Here is an 18492-nt window from a genome sequence, read left to right as displayed (position 1 = left end):
ATACACAAATCCTAAAAAACAGTTCCTCAGGATTAAAGCTGTATCAGCCTAAGGAAGAGCAGTGTTTAAATCATACAGCCATTATAATAAAGACCTTTGAGGCTGAAGGTGGGGTTCGCCCAGGGTGTCATGCATTCTATGACCACCACTGGCTCTATGTGCATGACATGAAAATGAAAATGAATGAATGAATCAGTCTACTATAGTTTTAATTTTATAAACAGTATTTATAGGCTTCAATTTACTATATTCTGGTTGTTATAGTCGTATCAACCCTGCTGTTTTCTTTAAGAAGTGGGGCCTGACTGAAATGTGACTGTAACTATCTCACATCAACATTTAAAGTTGCAGACCTGACTGACGCAGCGCTGTGACGTAGTCACGCTCCTTACTGTACGCACTTCAATCTGAAGATACTTTCGCTTTCTCAAGTTTTCTACGGAACTGAAACTCGGTGAAAACTGCTGGGAAAGAAGGAGAAACAAACCGCAGTCGACTTGTGTGGAATAGCGAAGTGGTCATAGCAAAAAATACACGAACAACAGAGTGTAAGTTCACGCTGAAGCTGAAGATAGAAACTTTTCGATGACGCGTTTTGGCTAACTAACTTATATGCTAATTGGACATTTAGCTAGCTAACGCGTTGGATTTAATAATTGAATGCATTAAACCGACGACTAAACTAGCTCTTAATGGTAAACTGAGCTAGCGCTATGTTTGTTTTATACTGATTTAAACCCAGCAGTGTTGACGTCAGCAGTGATGGAAAGGAGGAAATAGTAATGTTAATGTTCACGTTAGCCATAGCAGTAAATTAGCAACAGTATAGTCTAACGTAAAGTGAAGCAAAGATGCTAAATGTGTGTCTTAACTACAGATGGCTGGGGAACCTGCTGAACTAACTGAACTCGGAGGTGAAACTGGTGAAGGGATGCTGACTGTAGACGAAACAGACGCCAAACCTGACCGCAGGGGAAGATTTCTGCTCTTTGGGAGGTGATTTCTTTTTTCACTGTGATATTATTTAATGTACTGTATCTGCCTGGGGAAATCCCTTAAATCCATGAGCTGAAAATCATATATGTGGGCCATTATTGAATTCGTGTCAAGTTCACTTTAGTAAGAATGTGCATGGTTTACTATTACTTTCTCTTTCATTGTTATTCCCTCCCCAGTCAACCTAGTGTATGAGAACTGTTATCTCACCACAAAAGGTTCATTACAACAAGAAAGGGCTCCTCTTAAAACTGTAAGGTTTTTGTTTTTCATACTTTGCTGCTGATGCCATTGTACCATCTGTTCTAATTCATTTGTGGGGTATTGAGAAATCTGTGCACAACCAGTTAGGGATGCAAGAAATTGGGATTTTTTTATAATCGGCTATTTATCGGCACCTGCGAAATGATTTTGGATGAATACAGACAAGAATATACAGCCTAATTGCTTTCATAGACTTAACAAGCATTACATCTACACACTCAGAATCAGAAACGACTTTACTGACAAGTAAGTTTTCAGATAGGAGGAATAAACAATACTAAATAAATTGAAAGCTATAATACAAATATAAATATATAGAGAGATGAATCACACAAGAAAAAGAACGACAAGAAGAGCAAATCTTATTGGTGCTAAGGTATGTTAAATCATCCATCTCTCACTGCTACATATTAGCCTTTCTTACCCCCAGGTGTGCATACACCACAACTACAGGTTATAAACTTCTGTCTAAAAGATAAAAATGTGAAATTATCTCATCAGTATCGGATGAAAGAATTTCCTATTGTGCATCCTTATAACCAGATAAACATGGCGTATGTGTTTTACAGCTGCAGTCCTGCACCTTTTGTGTGCTACCCTCCACTTAACTTCTCTGGACACTCCACTTATTCCTCAACCAATCAAAACTTTTACAGTTGATGTTTTCCCTTGATTTGACACGGAAACCCAGTTTTGGATAACCTACTTACTGTAATAGAGCAAGGCACGTGAAGGCAATCTTAAACTCAACTTTGGTTCTGAAGTTATTCCTCAAGTGGCTGCTCAAAATTAGGTTGTACTCCGACAGAGACTAAAATCAGGGATATTCAGTATGACATCATTGAGTTTGGGCCCTTTGACAGTGTCTTATACAGTATCTCAGTTTGTCTTCTAAGAGTGTGACACTGACTCACATGAGGGAGTAGCCTCTGTTTATTCCAGTCTGATGCACAAGGTGGCACTGCGAACCTTTTGTAGAGGGGTAAACATTTGTCAGCAGTGTTTCTCCCAGACACTGGTGATCGAACACAAAGCCTGTGTGGTATTTCGATTTTTTTCACCCAAGCTGTCAGGATAACAATGGACAATTTTTAATGTTTTTTTGTTATTTAAAAAAAAAAAACACAATATAAGAAAAATTACTGAAAAAATGTTGATTTCAAACAAATTAAAGCGATTTTTAAAGCAGGCTAATTTGTTTCAAGATAAAAACATGGCAGTGTGGATAGCATTTAATGTTGCTGTATCCGTAATCTGCTAAATGCTATGTGTTTTTCCACTTTGTCATGGCTGCTTGATAGCAAACATAAACACCATTTTTAAAAGTGTTAAGTAAAACTGATACCACTTTATCTACAGTACTTGGATGTACATCTTTATAATTGGAAGAAGGCATTACCAAACAACTGTGGTGCCTTGTCGCCTGTAAAGGAATTGCATCTGATATGATAATGTTGGCATTGATATTGTCCGTATTTCTTGAACTGGTTTGATCTTGGCTACATCTTGTTTTAAATCAAGTAGATCTGTCAGTATTAATCAGGTAGTCGCACTATTTAAGAGTTGCAACAATTGATAAATTGATAATTTGATTTGTTGGAAATTTATTGCAAACTATTTTGATAGGATATTAATAATTTCAGTTGTTCCTCAAGAAAACATTTAAAATATTTGCTGGTCCCAGTTGAATAATTTAAGTCTTTTGGGTTTTGGACTGTTGGTTGGACAAAACATTCCATTTATAGATGTCACTTCAAAATATATTATATCAGATAATATTATGAATATCCCTTTGGTTATTTGTAGTATGTGAAGATGTTGAGCAAAGTGGTTATTTCTTAGTGATCAATGTTTTTCAGTTGTACCCCTTCTAAGTTGAGGTGATAAGGCACTCACAGAATGTATGTCGGTACAGGTGGATTATGTGCCTGTCAGCAGAGGAACAACTTGTTGCCCTGTCTGACCTCAGCAGGGAGCGAGGCTCTGGGGCCATGTGTGAATAGGCCTTTAGAAAGCACTGGTGTGGTGGCGAGGCTGCTGACTCAGGGGGCTCACAGTGCGCCGCCCCTGTCCTCAGCACCTCAGCCCAGTCAGGTGTCCATCCAGTACAGAGAGCATGTCAGTATCCTAGCACACAGCCAAAAAATAAGCTGCCAGGTCTGGAGAAACATACTCTTTTGGGGGAAAAGAAAAGAAACGAGACAAAACCAACGCATTTCAGATGCAGAGTGGCGTAGCGCTTAATGACGAACCCAGGTAAGACGGACAAAGCCGCCTCATATTCCTCTTCATCCGTCATCCTGCCTGCTCCTCTTTCTGCCATGCCCAGCCCACAGGAAAACAGAGTTGCAGCTCTTTGCCCACCCTCACGCAATTGTTTGGTACGGTATGTTGGCACAATTTGGAGGTGGGAGGGGGGGCTCAAAAAAGTTCTGGATCACATGTTTATTAGAATATGGCTGGGCTGCCTGTGAGTGTATGAGACTGTTAGTGCACATTGCTGTGTATTGTTCCTGTGCTTGAGTAACTTGATGACTAGGCTCTTCTGGAACAAGCCTGGATTTTCGAAGCCCCAATGGGCCACTGTTGGCTTAGGTATCTGGATGGATCTTTTGAAGAATGGAAATATGACAGGTCTGTGAGAATTGACACGGTTGGAAGTTTTTCCTCTCACTCAATCTACATTGATGTGGTTATAATTTTTTAATATCCGCATTAAGCAAAGATGTTCTAGTTTCTTCTTTGACCAGACGGTGGATTACTGCGACCAAATTTGGCTTTGACATTAATGCCTTATTTGAGAATGTATGTACTTTGATTTCTGAGTAAGTGGTTCCGAGTGTTTTCAGTTTGATGTAAGTTTTCCTTGACATTGAGGGAACTGTTATTTATTTGAATGTTTTGGCTTAAAAGATAATGTCATGTTGTGTAAGATTCAAGGATGTTTTCTTGAAAACGTTTTGCCTGCAAGACATGGCCAAGTTAGGTAAGAGTTTGTATAACTTAAGTTCTAACCGCGCTCATGGGCCGAATTGAAGATAAGAAGGTTTACTTGTAACATCAAGGGGTTACATTTGGTTTGGTATTATTATTATTATTATTATTATTATTATTATATTTTTTATTGTTGGGTCTAAAAGACAGTAATGGAGGAATATTTTTTTTTAGATTTGATCTGTTTGCAATCCTGTTCAAATGTTTGGTATTGCCTCCTTATTGATGTTTTTTTCTTTCCTTTAACGATGGTTATTTTGACAGAGATAAAAACAGTTTAATGAAGACACCTAATTTATTACTTAGCTTTGGAATAGTTTTGAAGAGTAATGAAATTATTTAACTTCCTTTCAGTCAGTGCTTTACTGTTGTAACCATTTTTCATCAAAATAAGCTTCAATTTTGGGTTTTCTTTCTGCTCCACAATAACCCAACAGCGCTGTTTTTCTCTGGGCCTATTGTAGTCTACTGAGTGGTTAGATTAAAGGAGTTTCAAATTTGTACCATAGTATGATCAGCTGAGATTCCAAGATCCAATTTTAACAGTACTAACGCTAGACTAACCCTCCATTTTCAAGTTTTAGGAATAGCTTTGCCCATAACATACCTGTTAAATCCAGTTTGTTATAGGCATTGTTGTGCACTTGGAATTCCTATTGAAATCTGCACACATTTCGATGTGAAGCTTACCATTTTCATATACCTATTTAACTTTTGCTCATAGATCTCTTTCTGCCCTTTTAATTGTCTGTCTGGTTGGACTACTATAACTAAAAGGTTCTCTCTCCTCAAGCTTTTGTGGCAGGTGATTCCAGCCCCTTTAACATACAAGTAGCACACAGGTAGCCGTTGTTCATTGATCAACTGAACTTAAAACATTCTGCATTAGGTAAAGCTAAAAAAAAGAAAGTAAATAGTCTTTTAGGGGTTTAAGGTAAAAGCTGAATTGTAGGAAATGCTACTATGAGGTGTTAACTATCCGTAATATTCTGTTTCTCTCTGATTTTGTTAGTAAGAAGAATAAGGATGGCCAGACTCGAGAGCAGGACTACTCTTCTGAAAGCCATTACAGAATTGTTTCACCAACATTCCAGTATAAGATGAGCCACCAGCGAGTGGGCAAGTGTATCATCATCAACAACAAAAACTTTGATGAGAAGACAGGTAAGGCAATCGTGTTACAAGCACATTGTGTACCTAATTCAATTAACTATACAATTTGAGTGTATTATAAACAGATTGTCTTGGCAGGGATGAATGTACGCAACGGCACAGACCGAGACGCTGGTGAGCTGTTCAAATGCTTCAAGAGCCTGGGCTTCGATGTCTTCATCTACAATGATCAGACATGTGAGAAGATGGAGCGTCTTCTTAGAGAGGGTAAGTAGTGAAAACCTTGTTCATACTGTGTTAATGCTAAAAGCACTCACAGTTTTATTGTTATTTCTTGGAGGGACATAAGACCATGACAGACAGTTGTGAATGCCGGGTTTCTTTTCTCATACACTCATGCTTGTGTCTGGTCATGCTATAAACATTTATTGGCCAAGGTACATGAAACCAAAACGAATCTAGTCTAATCCAACTGTCCTGTAATGGATCCTACCTTTACCTCTTGTTAAGCTTGTTTATAGAGAGGTAGTTATTCAACTTTGTGGTCATGATAGAGGCTGTAGTTTGTGGTGCTGTTCAGTTGTCTTGTGTTACATTGTGTTGGTTCCATCAACATATTTCTATAATTATTTTGAGGCATGGCATAAGAAGGTTAATGAAAATGGCAAAATGATTTCCCAGTTTTTGTGCTTGCTTAAGCTGGTTCTTGCCTTTTTGTGATATTTCAAACGTTGCTTCAAACTCAATGATAAATTAGATGGAAACACAGCTTATGAGAGCTGTTATTTCTAGTCTTTGTCTAGACACGGATAAACACCACTCAGTATAACACAATACGATTCAGCGTCACCACAGCAACAGACCTTTTATATATAAAGGTAAGATTTGAAGCCAGGCTTTTGGATTTGATTCCTTGAATTTAAGTCAGGTGTATCTTCTAAACTGACAATTGAGTGTAATGATGTAGTGTAGTTTTTCGAATAGCATTCTGTTACACTATTTTATAAATGGAGAGAATGTGTTCTTTGATTTTAAGGTAAGAATCACATTGCCTGACAGAAAGATTGTTCTACTGTAGATTAGTTATCAAGTCCATACATATACAGAACTACGTGAAACTGATTCCCTGTTAACTTGTGCAATGTACATGGTAAAGTTACATTCAAGGCTCCTCATGACTATGTCTCTTGAAACTGCCAGGTGAGACAGCAGGAGGTGCTGTTGTAAAAGTAATTACATAACCCCTACTCAAGTAGCCACCAATTCATATTTGTGGTACCACTGATCCAGGAACTTGCAGGTCCACTGGCTGAGTTTCATTACAAGATGTACAAGTCACTTCTCCGGTCGTATGCCCTGAGGAAGATATGGTACAACATTATAAAGGTTGCTGCTCTCTGTATTCTGCACACATCTTGATTCAATGTGGCACCCAAAGAAAGATTCCCTTACAACTACACTGTAGATGCCATGTAATCTGGTACAGCTATTTATGGTCCCCTTTGGATAAATCATAATTATTTTGTATCAGTATTAGACCAGAATTTCCCACTATTAGACAAGAACTATCAAAATCTGACAGACAGATTGTCATGAAGCCTAATCAGCACGTCAGCACTTTCCCCAGTGCAACCCTCATGTCAAGTTGACACACAAAATATATGTCACTGTGGGCAATTTGCCATTGAAGTTTCTCATCAAATGTACTCCCTTTAAAGGGATAAACATCTCTGTGTGATTGTGTCAGGCAACATGCTGGGGGGTATAGTGTTATTACATTCCTGTGAGGAAACTATCAAGAAATGGCATATTTAAAATTATTACTGTAATATTTTAAGATTTAGAATCAACCGTAATTAATTCTCAGTTACTCAAAATTAAGTTTATAATTCAGGGGCAACCTCAAGGATCTTGAAGGACTAAGTCAGCTCAAGACTGGACCAGTTACTGATATTGCTCAGTAATTTAGAAATTTATTGAGGCCTGAGCCGAGCTAAGAGTTGAGTTTTGTTTGTGTGTGTATGGGTCAGCCTCGGAGGAAGACCATAGTGACAGCTCGTGTTTCGCCTGTATCCTGCTAAGCCATGGCGAGGAGGGCATGATCTACGGAACAGACGGTGCCATGCCCATCAAGACCATGACCTCAATGTTCAGGGGGGACATGTGCAAAAGCTTAGTTGGGAAGCCAAAACTCTTCTTCATCCAGGTACGAAGTCCTGAGGACGTTCATTTCTCATGACAGTGTGGTATGAAAAGTATAGCAACAATGTTATAGTTGTTAGTTAAGTTTTTGATTTGTGTCAAGTTCACCACTTGGGACACAAATGGACCCCAAAAAATGTAACATTAAGGGTTGTCTTGGTTGAGACGATGGATTAATATAGCTGTCAGTAGCTCCCCACCGACAGATGATAGTTATTGTGTAAAACTTTGCCCATCTCAATTTTTTTAAAAAGTAAATTTTTAATTGCTTCACCAGGTCATCGTTGAGAAAGCTACTCAGGATCACAATGAAATGTCATTTCATTTACTTCACCAGGCTTGTCGGGGTTCCGAATTTGATGATGGTATACAGACAGATTCAGGTCCGCCAAACGATACCCTGGAGACAGATGCTAATCCAAGACATAAGATCCCTGTAGAGGCAGATTTCCTGTTTGCCTACTCCACTGTGCCAGGTAAACCACAGTTTTGAATGGATTGTCATTTAAAAGTATCAGCCACAACTTTAAAACCACAAACGGGTTAAGTCAATAACATCAAGCATCATGTTACAAAGCAATGTGCTGTATCATGGGGATGCCACTTTGACACGCACAACCCAACCAAACATTGTTGCAAACCAAGGCACCATTTCCTTTCTTTACCCCTACCCCTCATTTTTGAGTGCCCTTTTCCCCCCCAGAACATAGTAACAAGAGGTAGTTTTTGAAATCTCAAGACCCTCATACATCATCAGTTGTCATTGATGGTTTGTCTGTAAATAGAGGGGACTGGGCAATTCCAATATGGTGGTGATCTTGTGTTATTGTGGCAATCCTGGTATAATCAGAAAGCCACTTGCCATTTATCTGATGCAGATAGAGAAGCATGGACTTTGCAATTTGTTCATAACTTGACGCTATCAATGACGTCATCAATTGGAGAAGAACATTGCTTCATTACCTTGCCACTATCAGTGCTTTATAGGCTAACATTAGCAACTTGATCCCAACCTGCCAGTCTGTACCGATGTCAGAGGAGCTGATGTCACCTCATGACAACTGTACTCCCCAATGCCAGTGCCCACCCTAGCAGGACCACACTGCAAAAACTGCTCAGAAAGGGCCCATGGAAAAGGCAAAGGGCAAGGCGCTGGTCGTAGTACCCATAGAGTGCCAGAACAAGTCAGATCCAGGGAAGCCCAACCCTGACATGAGTGCCAAGACCCAAGGTTTTCCAGCTGAACGTTGCATTGTAACGAGACGATCAGTGTTACTCACTTCACCCATCAGTGGTTTTAATGTTGTGGCTTATCGGTGCATATTATTTACACAAATGGAGTAAATACATTTTTGGTATCTGTAACCTATGTAACCTGTATCAGTGATAAGACATGTCAGTTTCACTGCTGACTCATGCTGATTTTCAGGGTATTACTCATGGAGGAATCCTGGGCGTGGGTCCTGGTTTGTCCAGGCGCTCTGCAACGTCCTTAATGAGTTTGGCAAGCAACTGGAGATAATGCAGATCCTTACGCGAGTCAACTACATGGTGGCCACCAGCTTTGAGTCCTGGTCTGAAGACCCACGCTTCAGTGAGAAGAAGCAGATTCCCTGCGTGGTCTCTATGCTGACGAAAGAACTTTATTTCAACTGACCGCCAGCCTAACTATACTACTATATGAGACCACAGACCGACTGACTGACTGACTGACTGACTGACCAACTGGACTGTTTCAGGCACCGACGATGCGGTCAAAGCCTTCAGGGATGATTCAGGCCCAGCAGGACACTGCACATTTGGAGCACATATGACATTTTGCATGTGTAGTTGGGCCCGAAAAACAAGCGACTCCGTTAAAATATTTACAGTGGCACTCCTCGTTCATGTGTTGATGGTGAAACTTCTTCTTCTTCAGGTTATTCTTCAGAATAATGGCGTCACATTTGATCTGATCTCTATTTTTTTTGACAGGCATTGTGAGATATCCATGTTATTCTACCAGCCCGGAAAATTTGCTGCCAGTTTTTGTGGGCTCGGGGAATCATATCTGAATATGTATCTCTCCATTTTCCCAGCATTTGCAGTAGACATTGAAAGGAACTCATTAGAGTTGACAGAAGTCTTCAGGCTAAACTTGGTTCTTGGATATATTGTATGACCGACTAAAATAATTGACGTTCAATGTTCTGAGAGAAGTATCTCCAGGAACAGATAAACACACTCTAATAGTCAGACAACACTCTGTCACTATTACAAAGTGAAATAAATTGGAAACCATGTGACAGGTACATTTTTAGTAGCCTACTTGAATCAGTCCTATTCTTGGATTTTTTTTAGATGATTTTGCAAAAATGGCGTTCGTGAGGGGTCTTTTGAGATGCACCAGCCAGTCAATAGAAGAGTGATTCCAAACTATTTGATTGCTATAGGAGAGACGTATGATAAGATTGGGAAAAACAACATCTGGAAAATGGATCAGATCATTTTCAGCTATCTGTGTTTGAATGTTTTCAGCTGTTTATTGTCCAAAATAAGCGACTAACAAAAAGACCAGACTCCTCTGAGCAGAGACATGTGACAGTGCTTTTTGCCAAAGGCTCGGTGTCTCAACCTTCCTAGCAAGTTTAAGTTGGTAGCAGCACGCTGGCATCCTCAGGTTCTTTAATGTCCCATGAAGTGGGTAAATGTAATGTTAAAGACTGTCATATACGTAAGGCTAGGAAGGTGTGATCTTTTGCTGTGTACTGCTTAGTTATATGAGATTTCAGGTCAAGTGCGTAGTATATAATCCACCAAGGATTATTTGCAAATTGCCAGATTTCTCAGCGTGATGTTGGAGACTTCACTTGCTCGTTGTTCAGCCGAGAGCGAGTGAAGTTCATGTATTTGCACATGATCAAAATTACGCACTCGTCTTATTAGTCAGGGTCCAACAAATCAGTTTATGAATTTCCCTTTTTTAATCTTTAAAGTTAAGACATTACACTTTGATACCTTTGATAGATAGTAGGATACATGCTGTAGGGATTTTACACCAGAAAGAGAACTGAAGAATGTCAAAAACTGTGTCATAAATTTGGGAAATATCATATTGTAAAGCTGGACGAGGGCCCAAAGCACAAATGCCACATCCTTTCACTGTATATTAGTGTTGTATAATGTCATTACATACACTTCACTGTAAGAACTACCCAGCAAAGTCTTCCTATTGTTATTTTTAGAAAGATTTAAAATCCCAAATTGTAAAATAAAAAACAAATATTAATTGCTTTTATACATTTTTTAAGCACTTAGTGCACCGTGCGAAGTTTAAAAAACAAACAAAAAAACAGTATTGCAATAAATTAGGTTATAGGTCATATCATTGAGTTATATGGTGAAATCCAAATACAATAGACATTTGCTGAAGGTCATTACAACTTACACTTAGTTTGTTTCTGCAATTTCGCTGTGTTATCGTTTTAAAGTCTGTCAATCACAGAGGCAGCTATTACTGGTGGTGACAAGTCTGAACATACACAATCCACATGTCCGCAATACACTCTCACTGTTGCTGCAATGTTTTTACATTGTTCACATGATTGCATGTGTCAGTAACTTCGGGGAAAAGTTCAGCAATAGCTTTAATTTGTCACTATATTTTCCCCGTTTCACTCCTTGTATTTCTTTTCATCAGTTTTTTTTTTTATTTTTTATTACGCTCTTTCATATTATTTATAAATGCCAAAGTGTAATCAAGACTGGGTTAAGTTAAAGACATGTCCCATTCTACAACCAGTGCACTTGTTCAATACAGCCACAACTCTTGAATCCTGTCGACACATGGATCTCTGATCAGTGATGTGGTGCCCAACCTGTGCTGAAAGGAGTGTTTGCTCCACTTGTTTTGGAATGGAATTGAAGAAGGGAAAACTTTATTTTTATGGGTAAAAAATTTAAATGCTTTCCGGTGTTAAATGCTGTTGTCCTCAGGAATATATTTGAAAAGATTTGGAAAAATGAATGAATGAATGAATTACATTGAAAGTATAATCTGGCCCAATTTTTTTATTTTTTATTTGGGGCAATACCTTGTTTAAATAATTTAACAAAAAACAGAGGAATGCTTATTGTAAACATTTTATTGTATTAAACATGAAGAATTTATAGTGTAATGAGTTGTGTGTCATTTTTCTTGCACATTTGTAAACACAGACTGTATATCAACACCACGATGCTGTTATTTTAAGACAGGAAGATGTTTGCAACATGGCAGTGAAAACACTTCGTATCACAAAGATTGATTTTACAATATGGCTAACACTGATTAACATTAGTTGATGCTTTAATAAGCATTAACTAAAAGTTAATTAACAGATGACTACTGTAGTAATATTTTACTAATGGTGTTACTGTATGTTAACTAAAATATTAATTATACATTCAATGCATTATATAGATGTTATTAACATAAGTTAATGTAGAAATAAGCTTTAACTAATAGTTAATCACTAGAACTGTTGTTGCTTAATTGTTAGGTAATGTGTTTTGCTGCATTAACTAATGTTAAATGATGTATCTTTACTGTAAGGTGTTACCTTTTAGGAACACAAAAATCTTCACTGTTAAGAAGTTTTTGTAAAAACATCCCTGATGTATACTCATTGTCAGGTTAGATTTTGAGCCATCTATACTAATAGGAAACAAATATCTTCAGCTTTCTGTCAACACTAAAAGGATTAGATTGGCTATATACATGTGTAGCAACTATCAAGAAAAAGACAAAGACCAACAATGAATTAATCATACAGGTTTATCTGTAAAGGTTCAGTTTTCTAATGAATGGTTGACACATTTATCTTCCCAAAGCAAAGATCACCACTTATTCTTTCTTAATTAAACTGGCAATAGACAAGTTTTCTGCTTCAGGATATCATTATGATGTATATCATAAAGGGGGGCGGGGTGTGTTGCCACTTTAAAGACTTACTTTCTCTGCCAACTCTTAAGAATAAGCAACCTTGTAAAAATAAATGCTTTGCCGCAGTATGAAGGTCTTGTTGCCTCTTGTGTGTCGACTATAAAGACAACGAGGATGACTGAAAACAAGCTGCATGACCTGTGAATCTAAAATAGCCACACTAAAAATTCCTTTTGGCAAATTTAGCCTGACATGCAAAGCGTCCAGAGCTGATGTTGTGTTGTGTTGAGTTAAGAATGTCAGATCAGGCGATGCGCATGCCCCTCGGCGCAGTGCATTCCTGGTCATTCCTGCCCCATCCTTCCTGCCCCTGATGCATTCCCGCCATACCTCAGAGAACAGGAGCCGATCGGGAGGCATCGCAGATCTTAAGGGACTTCCAGTTTGTGCCTCCGTTGTCGTGACCGGGACACAATGCTTGATGCAGGTTGTCAGTGAAGGTCCCGGTGCAGAAGCAGTGGAGGGGGGTCATGGTATCAGCTCCTAGGAAGCACACCAAACCCCCGGGGAAGCTGCAGAACACCCCAATACGAGTGAACGGCTTCCCTGCCAGCAGAGGCAGCTCATGTTGGACGCCATTGTGCCAGGCTGTGTAGTCCCCATTAAAGTATTCCACACACCAAGACTCTTTGCCCCGGCCCAGCCAGGAGTCCTCCTCGTGGCCCTTGCGCGGGATGCTTGGGTAGGTGAGCCCCAGCTCCCAGTAGGTCTTCCCACCCACCTCCACCTCCCAGTACTGGTGGCCCTCGCTGAAGCCCCGCTTGCTGACTACATTTAGGGTGGTGTCGAAGCGGGAGGCAGTCTCTGGTACATCCTGCCAGGTCTCCGTGTAGGTGGCTAAATCGCCTTTGGGAGAGATGATCAGCTTGGGGTGGGCAGTGTCAGCGTCGAGGACGACATCTGCAGCATCTGTGTGTGAGAGACAGCAAAAACATTCAGTGTCTTGTTGTGTGAGAGATTTTACATTTGAGTTATCATGTTCTCCATGACAAATTGACAAGGAAACAGACACTTGACGCAAATGGCACGCCCCCTGCTGACAGTAATTATAACCCTTGACATAGCTAGGAGCACATGTCAATCTACCTGTCATTTAGGGTGAACTCACAGCTCTGAAAAAGTTTCTTGGTGACAGGGACCTGAGATCTGATGAACAGCAAGAGGTTGATGGTGAGACTCAGCAGTTGTTTGTTCTTGAAGTCATCCACCTGGATCAGGTCAGGGTCGGTCGCCTTCAGAGTCTCAGATATTCTGATTTCAGACAAGGAAGATTTGAGACCGCAGATGGAAACAAAGTTTTTTTTTAAGCAACAATAACCCATGTTGTGATGGATTCCAATAGTATTAATCTATACACAATATTCAAATGAGAGTGATAGTGCTACACATTATAGAAATGCATGAAACAGAGCTATTATACATCCTTTTGTTATTTTGTTTCCATTTTTTGTTCTCACTTCAGTTTAGTTTAGAGTTAACTGTTAATGTTTATATTTATTAGTTTAGTTAGAGCTGCAACGATTCATTGACTAATCGCTTAGATGTTTTCATGTCAATTTGATAATTGATTTATTGACATAAGTTCTTTTTTAAGAACAAAAAGTTCACGTCCTCTGATTCCAGCTTCTAAAACTATATTATCTGGTTTCTGTCAACTGGATATCTTCAGGTTGTTGACAAGATAAGACATTTGAGGATGTCATCTTGGACTTCAGGAATCACTTCTAGAATTTTTAACCATTTTCTGACATTTTAAAGACCAAACAACAAAGCGCTTCATCATGAAAATAATCAACAGATTAATCAACAATTGATAGTATTAGTATTTTTCAGAGACAAGATTTGAGATGTTTGAAATTGATATCCTAGTCTCGATAAACATATGATGCCTGCTGTGTTGACAAGTTTGACTAATAGGCAATTACTAATACTAGACATTTTCTGTAAATGTGTATTTTATTTCAGTTAAATAATCTTTTTTTTTATGTTATTCTGATTAACTAAAATGTTTAAATGTTTTAGTTTTGCAGTTTTGTTAAAGTCAATCTTGAAAGCCTTGGCATGGAAAAATGTAATAGTCACTGAACTGAACTGCAGTTTGTGCTTTAAGCGTGATAAGCTGTTTTTATTTTGTCCTTGACAGTCAAGGAAGAACTGCTTATCAAAATAAGAAATCAGTAGATTTCCGTAATTGAGAAACAGACTATGAGCGGTAAATTAGGTGTTCCAGACAAACTACGTAACTTGAATCAACCACAAAATCTCCCGTGTGGTGTTTCCCGTTTGCCAAGAGAAGAATGTTTGGTATGTTTTGTAGCTCTTGATGCCCTCAGATCTACTGTAAGTGTATTTTTGGTACCTCACACATGTAGAAAGCAGGTAACTGTTACATACCTTTTTTCTGTGTCAGCGTTCTGTAGAAGACATGACAAGAACACATCATACTCAGGGGACATATTTAGACAAACAGAAACATAGATTATATGCCCTGCTGCAGGTTGAACTCAGAACTGTTGAATATCCTTATGTTTACCTGAATGTCAGTTTCCTGTTTTTTCATCTGGGCAGCGATGTTGGACAGTTCCTGGTCCAGCTCCTGTGTGAGGTGGTAGCACTCCTCTATCCTGTCCTCCACCAACTTCTCCGTGGCGTCGTGCTCGGCGTCCAGCTGGGTCAGTGTGATTCGCAGATCCTCATCTAGAACCCGCTTCATGTCCTCATACTTCTTTGTGACTTTTTCCTTCACTGCGTTGGTTTTTGTCTGAGGTTAAAGGGTCAAATGAATTTGGTCGGGCAACAAGGGGAACAGGTATACAGCAATCAAACTATAATCTACTGACAACTATTTCATGCAGTGTAGAATAAGATTATTTCACTATTGATATTTTTACTGTTATGACTTGTATTTCCTTGTTGCTGTAATTGGAAAATTCTCACCAGTATTTTGCTCAACCAGCAGTCCAAAAACAAAATTTTTTTATTTACTATCACAAAAGAGGAAGAAAAACAGTAAACCCTGTTGGAATATGTGATATTATTGCTCAAAAAAATGAATTTAAAGGACAGTTCAACCAAAAGTCAAAATTACATATTGTTCCTTTTACCTGTTGTGCTATTCATCCATCTGGATTGTTTTGGTTTGAGTCGCAGTTTTTTGAGATATCGGTTGTAGAGATGTCTGCCTTCTCTTGAATATTAATTAACTACATGGCCCTCGGTTTGTGGCTCTCAAAACTCAAAAAAGAAAAAAAAATAATGAAATCAAGACCAAGCTACTCAAGATAATCGACGGAAGAAAGAAGGTTGCATCGACTCGTGGACAAGACGCTAGCAGACTTAGCTAACTCAGCTAGCTAACATTACAGCTCAACCTTGGGGGACACCATCAGTGCTTACATCTCATGCTGTCACAAGCATTGGTCTCTCATTCATGAACACATGCAGCTATCCTCTGCATGGTGGTATGGTGTAGTTTGGTATAAAGTAATGTAAGCTAGCCTAGTTTGCTTAGTTAGCTAGCCTCTCATTCATGAGTAGTTGGATGCTTCCTTCTGCGCGGTGATACGGAGGGAATAGCAGACATCTCTGCAGCTGATATCTCCAAAACTCTGCAGCTCACATCAAAACATGACAATGGTAAACACTAAAACGCAGCGTCACAATAACACGCGTAAGGCAAAGTTATAAAGTCAGCAGACTAGAGAAAACAATCTGTCTTTGTTACTTTAGCAAACATTAGTTGCTATTTGCAAATGGGAGCTAACATTAGCCACCATAAGCTACAGACCAAGTCAGGCTGTAGATGGAAAATCCCAGTGTATAATCGACTTAGAAAGGGTGTGTTTTATTTCTTAAGAACGAGCTCTTCAATTGAAAAACAAATAATGTCCTATTTCCTCTTTCAAAAGGGACACAGTCTCACTTTGAGGCTGTGGCATGCAATGTATATTTGATTATGGGGTGAATTGCCTCACAGATGAGTTTCCTGCCAAAAGACTGTACGGTTGAAATTGTATTATTCCAGCACTCGAGCACATTGTGTTAGGCCCATACGCAACAGTTAAACTATCGACAAAATGAGTTGAGAGCACAAATTCTACATAAAACAAAAACAAGCGTTTTTTTCTGATGGAAGAGCACAGAAAACGCCAAGCCACAACAGTGCAAGAGGGACGGGCAGAATAAGTGCCGTTCGAAAGTGCATTTCAGGAATTCATAACTTGTTTAACCTTGTGGTAAATGTGCCACAGCGGCACAAGGACATACTCTATGTTCCACCACGGTCGGACAAAATGGAGAAGAGGCACTGATGGAACAACGTGGGCCGAGAATCCTGTTTGTTTATTTAATGCACTCAAATTCAGACTGTCCCTGCCAACATTTATTACGTTTCATCCTGACCCTGAATTGTTAGGAGGCGAACAGACTCCCGATCACCAAGATTTCCACCACGTAGCTCTTCAGAAGAATGACATGATGCCAGAGAACAACCTGTACTGACAGCAGAACACTTTGTGACTGACTTACTGTTATCTCCACCTGCTTGGCTGCCAGCTTTTTCATCCTGAAGGCAACGGAATCTCTTTGTCTCTGCAGGTGCTGCTGGTGTTTCAAGAGCATTTCCTTTGAAATGGGGCAGAAAACATGAGGAGAATCAAAAGGAAGAGATCACAACCGGCACATAAAAGGAACAAAGGCTAAAGGTGGTGGATCAATGGTGTCATTGGCTGTGGAAGTGCTTACTTCATTTGTGGCCTTCCCTCCTACCTTACTGTACATTTTCTGCAAAGCCGTGTGGATTCAACTCCGCTAACCGGTGTCAACACGACCACGAGGGGCTTTTATAGGCCTGTGTCAGGTGTGAAGGTGTCGTTGTAGGAGGGAGGGGGGAGAGCACAGCGGCCTTGTTATATCTGTCCTGGTGCTCTTGGAAGCACGTGCCTCATTTTATTAAGGAGCGAACATGAACGTGAACTTTGAAGACATGAACGAGGCCTCAGGCAGAGAAGGGCAAATGGATGGGCAAGTTGTCAGACCTGAGTAAGAGTTATTCCACGTCCTACTAAACAAGAGGTCTATTTTTACCCAACTGACACTGGCCTTGATGTATGTGTGCAAGTGTGTGTGTGTGTGTGTGTGTGTGTGCGCGTGTGTGTGTGTGTGTGTGTGTGTGTGTGTGCTTGTAGCCTACATGCGCATTTGAGGTAGTTTATGAGACAGTGATGGCACTTTTGAGGCTCATAGACAATGCAGACTCAGTGGTTTTTCACAAAAATGTCAAGTGGGTGGAGTGATTTACGAGTGCGTCACATCTCTGTCCCTGAGGCAGTTAAATAAGTCTCAGCTGACGGCTGTTTAAAATTTGTACCCCGACCCAGGTGGCCTTTGACATGCATGGCACAAACATTTGCACATTCACATGAGCAAGGAGGGAGAAGTGAAATGCAACAAAGGCGACTGACTCACCTCCATTGACGTCACAGTCCGCAAAACATTTCTGGTGCGTCACAGCAATAAAGCGTTGCAGCATTCTCCTAAACAATTGAAGTAGACGGGGACCTGCAATGCTGTGTCCTCAATATGTCCTCAAAAGAGACATTAGATCGGTTGACATTAATAAACACACACCCAAAAAACGTATATCTGCTTCTATAGTGTGTTGTAAACCATGAATTCAATGGTCATATGGTACTAAGTATCAAAAGGGCAAATTTGTAAGAATTTTAGTTGAAAATATTTAAAATGAACTAGAAATAGAATCAGAATCAGAAATCCTAGCTAATAAATATGGGTGTTGAAATGAGTTTGTACAGACTTACTGCACAGTGCAGAGTACAGGGTGAGGTCTATATGGAGCAGTGCTGGTTGTAAAGTCTGACAGCAGCAGGTAAATAGTTATCCAGGGTCCATCCTGGTCCAAAGCTCTTGTAACCCTAAACTCTAGCGCACCCTGTTACCAG

At 39.6% G+C, this 18492-nt stretch overlaps 2 protein-coding genes across 4 annotated transcripts; one reads left to right on the top strand and one right to left on the bottom strand.

Moving 5' to 3' along the window:
- Positions 1–380: 380 nt before the first annotated feature.
- Positions 381–11726, top strand: casp7 (caspase 7, apoptosis-related cysteine peptidase). 3 transcript variants are annotated; one of them, XM_030400814.1, is made up of 7 exons: positions 381–548; positions 878–996; positions 5267–5418; positions 5506–5634; positions 7398–7573; positions 7907–8045; positions 8999–11726. In XM_030400814.1, the coding sequence occupies exons 2-7, from the start codon at positions 878–880 to the stop codon at positions 9223–9225; spliced, it is 942 nt and encodes a 313-aa protein (XP_030256674.1). In that variant the 5' UTR covers positions 381–548; the 3' UTR covers positions 9226–11726. The 3 variants fall into 3 exon arrangements, with proteins under 3 accessions (XP_030256674.1, XP_030256676.1, XP_030256675.1); XM_030400816.1 differs by lacking the exons at positions 381–548; positions 878–996 and adding exons at positions 1022–3417; positions 3455–3516; XM_030400815.1 differs by lacking the exons at positions 381–548; positions 878–996 and adding an exon at positions 1027–3516.
- Positions 11676–17587, bottom strand: LOC115571407 (E3 ubiquitin-protein ligase TRIM39). Its single transcript, XM_030400813.1, has 6 exons — positions 17276–17587; positions 17060–17155; positions 15066–15293; positions 14927–14946; positions 13641–13783; positions 11676–13441 (listed from the first exon to the last, which is right to left on the bottom strand). Exons 1-6 carry the CDS (start codon positions 17309–17311, stop codon positions 12864–12866), a joined length of 1101 nt encoding a protein of 366 aa, XP_030256673.1. The 5' UTR covers positions 17312–17587; the 3' UTR covers positions 11676–12863.
- Between the last annotated feature and the right edge of the window lie 905 nt (positions 17588–18492).

This window comes from Sparus aurata, chromosome 20 (assembly GCF_900880675.1).
Source record: "Sparus aurata chromosome 20, fSpaAur1.1, whole genome shotgun sequence".
In the NCBI taxonomy this organism is placed as follows: domain Eukaryota; kingdom Metazoa; phylum Chordata; class Actinopteri; order Spariformes; family Sparidae; genus Sparus; species Sparus aurata.
This window is presented reverse-complemented; position numbering and strand designations above follow the sequence as displayed.

Bases quoted from the DNA above. Each gene is read 5' to 3' on its own strand.
- LOC115571407 (XM_030400813.1), bottom strand. From the start codon at position 17,311: ATGTACAGTAAGGTAGGAGGGAAGGCCACAAATGAA. The intron at 13,784-14,926 runs GTATGTAACAGT...GTCTGAAATCAG, and splicing joins AACGCTGACACAGAAAAAAG to AATATCTGAGACTCTGAAGG. The intron at 13,442-13,640 runs GTGAGTTCACCC...TCTCACACACAG, and splicing joins CAAGAAACTTTTTCAGAGCT to ATGCTGCAGATGTCGTCCTC.
- casp7 (XM_030400816.1), top strand. From the start codon at position 3,160: ATGTATGTCGGTACAGGTGGATTATGTGCCTGTCAGCAGAGGAACAAC. The intron at 5,419-5,505 runs GTAAGGCAATCG...TTGTCTTGGCAG, and splicing joins AAACTTTGATGAGAAGACAG to GGATGAATGTACGCAACGGC. The intron at 8,046-8,998 runs GTAAACCACAGT...GCTGATTTTCAG, and splicing joins TGCCTACTCCACTGTGCCAG to GGTATTACTCATGGAGGAAT.